The sequence below is a fragment of the Megalobrama amblycephala genome, linkage group LG5 (genome assembly GCF_018812025.1).
Source record: "Megalobrama amblycephala isolate DHTTF-2021 linkage group LG5, ASM1881202v1, whole genome shotgun sequence".
NCBI lineage: Eukaryota > Metazoa > Chordata > Actinopteri > Cypriniformes > Xenocyprididae > Megalobrama > Megalobrama amblycephala.
Window position 1 is genome coordinate 7731693 of NC_063048.1, and position 5068 is coordinate 7736760.

At 38.4% G+C, this 5068-nt stretch overlaps 1 protein-coding gene across 1 annotated transcript; it reads left to right on the plus strand.

The window, feature by feature from the left end:
* The first annotated feature begins 358 nt into the window (after nucleotides 1-358).
* pax1a (paired box 1a) lies at nucleotides 359-4824 on the plus strand. Its single transcript, XM_048190544.1, has 5 exons — nucleotides 359-814; nucleotides 1195-1824; nucleotides 2709-2842; nucleotides 3195-3405; nucleotides 4251-4824. Exons 1-5 carry the CDS (start codon nucleotides 811-813, stop codon nucleotides 4340-4342), a joined length of 1071 nt encoding a protein of 356 aa, XP_048046501.1. The 5' UTR covers nucleotides 359-810; the 3' UTR covers nucleotides 4343-4824.
* The last annotated feature ends 244 nt before the right edge of the window (nucleotides 4825-5068 follow it).

Sequence of the window (5068 nt, forward strand, 5' to 3'; positions counted from 1 at the left end):
CTATAATTATTTATGCATAAAGGCTTGCTAGCTTAAGTAAAAGTGACAGCACAGCAAATTGAGTATGATTAATAGCTAGTTGGTTTAGACACTGAATAAGTAGGCTATCAAATAACTAATATAGGGCTTGGTACTGCACGAATTTCCTAGTTATTCTCGTTGTTTTAGCGACACATGGCTAAGTCATCAAGCTTTCACTTGATGCACGATTTTTGATTCGCAAAGGCGAACTTCATTAAAATCATTTTCTATCACAGCGTGTAGGATATGTGTAAGACAAAATACATGTATTTCTCTGGAGCGCGGGCGCATAAACAACTTTTCTGCTGTAAACCTCTTAGACCACTCCTTTGCTTTTTCAGCTTCATATGTTGCTCGACTTATTAAAGTTGAAAATGCGTCAAGTTTAAACGAAACTTCGTTCTCTTCTTCTCATCTGAAATAATATATTGAAATGGTTAAACTGTGCATACTGGATGGTACTTACGCGCACACATGCAGCCTACCCGATGACTTCTGGACCAATGAAATCAGCCCATCGCTCTCCGCGTAACCAGTTAGATTGACGTGGAGGACGCGTCAAATTAACTCCAGCAAACTTCACCCTGCGGGATCAGACAAATCCCTCTTTAACGGGAGAGGATCACTCGTATCCCATTCTACCATAGACAAGTTTGGCATGTAGAAGTTTTGCAGTCGGAATAGACAAAAGCTGTCGAAGTCTTCTGAACATCTTCACACAGCAACCGCATGCTGCAGCGTTCAGCCATTGAAGAAAAACTGCTTTAAAGACAAGCATCGCAAGATCAAATGGGTGAGATCTCGTTCACATCTGCATGCTTCTTTTGCAGAGAGATGGTTTATTTAGACCAGAAATAACCGTGACTTTGAGCCTCAAACTGAATAGTAAAATGTTTAGTTTTATTTATGAGCATGTCAGTTATTAAAACAAAGCAACTATGCGATATCTACCGCCTCATTAGGCCAACAATAGACTATTCATTATCTCTACTGACAGTTTCAAATGTTAAAAAATATTTAAGAGAATGCAGAACAAGAAATAAGATCGCCATGTACATGTACAAATCTTCGATTTGCTCAGGTCACTGAATATGTAGTCTACATGATGTGTCAAGCTGTTTTACGACATTCATTTCACATAACCTAAGTTTCAATGCCTTTTGTTTCTTACAGAGCAAACCTACGGGGAGGTGAACCAGCTGGGGGGAGTTTTTGTCAATGGACGTCCTTTGCCCAATGCAATAAGATTACGAATAGTGGAGTTAGCCCAGCTTGGCATCCGACCCTGTGACATAAGCAGACAGCTTCGGGTGTCCCATGGGTGTGTGAGTAAAATCCTTGCGAGATACAACGAAACTGGGTCCATTTTGCCCGGCGCAATCGGTGGCAGCAAACCACGAGTAACAACGCCGAATGTAGTCAAAAACATACGGGAGTACAAACAGGGTGACCCGGGAATTTTTGCATGGGAGATCCGGGACCGTCTTCTCGCGGACGGAGTATGTGACAAGTACAACGTTCCTTCTGTCAGCTCTATCAGCCGGATATTAAGGAACAAGATTGGAAACCTCTCCCAGCCTAACCAATATGAAAATGGGAAACAAGCACCTCCGCAATCCGGCCTCTCTTATAACCATATATACCCGTATTCATACCCCAATGCAATGTCTCCTTCCGGGACCAAAATGAGCAATCCTCCCGGTGTCCCTGTCACGGGTGGACATGTAAGCATTTCCCGTGGCTGGCCTTCAGCGCACACGGTCAGCAATATATTGGGTATTCGTGCTTTCATGGATCCTACAGGTGAGACTCATTGTACAGCTATGGGTTTAGACAACAGATCTTACTTGTACACCAAGCGGTTACAGGCCTCAGCCTCACTATAGCTTGATTTGTGGTGCATACACAAAGCAAACTGACGAGGCCTATATGTAATCATCTATTTTAAGAATCTGAATTTAGATAAAGTTTAGAAATGTGTTGACATCTGAAATTTAGAAAGCAGAGTCATTAAGGCGTATTCTTGCACATATACGAAGAACATACCGAGTAGGCCTTCAGGTTCTCGGTACTGTAAAAACTTGTGACCTGCAATCTTAAATAGTTATTTCTACCTGATTGATTTTTTTTTTTAACCATAAAAATTAGTTTTACAAAAATGTATGTATTTAGGTTGATTAAATCATAACCAGTCAATATATAGGCTAGCCTATAAAGTCCTTTTTTGGCCATTATAACGAATAAATTCTTAACACGCATTAAGCACCCCAATATGTAGTATAATAATTTTTTTATTATACTATGCATTATTATAATAAAACATGTTGTTGAAAATACTGTATTAGAAAACATGTTATATATTTCTGTATATAAGAATATATACGTTATATATTGTCACCGTAAGCAATTGATAATAATATATTTATTCAAAATCCATATAAAGGAAATATGTATGCAGACCTTTCGCTTAAGGTGTTCACGTAAAAATGTGCTGCACATTTGTGTCGAATGTATTTAAAAGATCGTTTTAAATCATTAAATTACAAGGCAAAGAAAACCAGACTAACGCTGACAGTTAATTCCATTAGTAATGCTTTATTCTGCTTGGTGTAATTCTGATTTAGTTGGTTGCAAAGCAAAGTAAAAACAGAAAGTTACATTTGTTTAAATTTTTTTTTTTTTTCTAGCCATTGCTAGCGCTGAAGGATACGCACCAAAAATGGAGGACTGGGGTAGTGTCAATAGAGCGACATTTCCCTCTGCTCATGGAGTCAATGGAATAGACAAATCGGTTATTGATGCAGACATAAAATACCCTCAGGTACCATATTATAAACTTGTATTTTATTGTTTGAGATGCAAGCTCTGTTCAAAAATAATTTGGATGACTTTGGATGCCACAAGTTATCTTTCATGTTACTGTGCAATTACACTGTGTAACATAGCCTACATTAGCAGCGTTCCTAAACTGTAATTCTTTTTGCACAGCTGCTTATACACTTTGTTAGTAAAATTTCTATCGCACATAGTTTTATGTAAAATACAGCCTATAAGACGGCCACTGTAAAGTGTCACCTTATTATGTATTACTTTGCATATGGTATTTTTCTGCTTCTCTCCTCTCTTTGTCTGCTTGCTCTGTTAATGTGCTTATTTTTCTCCTGTTACTTCAGCCTTCGTCGACTTTGTCTAGCTATGTCCCAGCGTGCGCTTACTCTCCTTCCAACCAGTACGGCGTGTACAGTGGTCCAGCAGGCAGCTATGTGAGCCCAGGGCATCACTGGCAGGCCCAGGGCACCAGCCTCTCCCACCCTGGCGGTGGCGTAGCGATGCACCCGAGTGACATTCATTCTTCTATGGCGTTCAAACATGCAGTAAGAGATGGTATGCACAATCATTTGATAGGAGTCATGTTTTAACTGCCGTCCATTTTTTGATTAACGTTTTGCTTAGATGGAAATCTTCATGGGCATCTTAACCAACTTTAAACCTAATGTTTTGACAATTACTCTTTAACGTGCGTAGATAGACTTACTATTGTCATTACTATGTTATTACTATGTTATTACTATGCTACTTTGTAATAATAAGAAGGAACACTTGGGGAAAAATTAAAATTCTGTTTCGGCTCTCATATAGAAGCTTACTAAGGATACTAGTGTTCTCAACCAAACCATTAGGCATGCACATAAAATTTCGTATGAGAATGAGGTCATGCAGGGTAAACTGAGCGGTATAAACATTGCAGTATGATCTCAGTTGGGGCCTGTGCTCACCAGCATTAATACATTATTGGCCTCATTAATAGGCCCATATGAATGCATTTCTACTGTTAATTATTGCCGTTTACTCATTGTAGACATTGCGCATTATAGCTTACTTTAACGCAAGATTACAGATTTTGATCGTATACGTCTTATAAAAAATAATTTAATTAATTCAAAATAAAAATAATTAAATAAACGGTCTGTTTTGGGGCACCACTTGTGCAAAATAATAAGTAATTTTCAGAAACGTTTATTTCAGAAATGTATTTTAGAGAAATTTGAATAGAGTGGCCTATATTTTGGTAAATCGAATCATTTTTTATAACATGCCCCGATCCCCTAGATTTACATTACACGTGACGTTCAAAGGTTTAAAATCAAAAAGACAATGACTTGATTGGATGTGAGGAGAGTTACGATTTGTTTTCTCTCTAAATATGCTCTCCTGTTTGTCCTCCACAGGAGACAGAAAACCACCGAGTCCCCTAAGCAAGCAGCAGCACGAAGCCTTGAGCAGTATACACGGACTCAGTCTTTCTACCTCATCCTCGTAACAGCACAGATACATCAGTTTAGAATTGATTCCCATTTCAAGAAAGCAAACCGTAAGTTCAACCAATGCACATCTTTCGACGGTGATGTCCTGTTCGAGCCCATGTTCAGCGCTCTCTGGGAATAAGATCTTTGTAAAGCCGAATGAATGTATACGACTTTGTTCTTTACTGTAATTATAACTGTCTCCAGGCTGCGTTGTTTGGTGGTTGGCTGTTTAACCAATAGTCATACTGGTTTTGTCTATGCTGTTTATGACAACGACTGCATAGGGGATGCAAAATAAGATTTGCCATCTTAAAGCTAAATCACGCATCAGTGCATTTTAAAAGAATGGAATTACATTACTTAGACTTGTACGTTAAATAAACCCCTATGTGAACAAAGTAATAAATTGTTAATGTAAATACGAAGAAAGCTTTAGTTATATATTTTTATAAATTCATGTGTAAATATGCTAAATAAAGGTATTGCATAAAACGAAGTCACAATCGTTGTCTTTCATGGGAACCTAATCTCACTTCCAATTCTCGCCAAGGTATGGAACTTTAACAAATTGTTTTTCTTTGCTCATTCTGCCTTGAATTTCAGTACATTTACGTCCACTCTAAAACTAGCAGCCTTTTTTTCCAACAAGAGAATGTTTCATGCAATACGCTCTGCACGGAGTGATAAGGCCATTCTGCTGTTTTCTCATGTGCGCTACTGGGCGTAATGGTGCTTGTCCG

What these genes read in the sequence shown, in the direction of transcription:
- pax1a (XM_048190544.1), top strand. An exon ending in CAGACATAAAATACCCTCAG is followed by an intron (nt 2,843 to 3,194) that starts GTACCATATTAT and finishes CTGTTACTTCAG; the next exon opens with CCTTCGTCGACTTTGTCTAG. An exon ending in CAAACATGCAGTAAGAGATG is followed by an intron (nt 3,406 to 4,250) that starts GTATGCACAATC and finishes TGTCCTCCACAG; the next exon opens with GAGACAGAAAACCACCGAGT.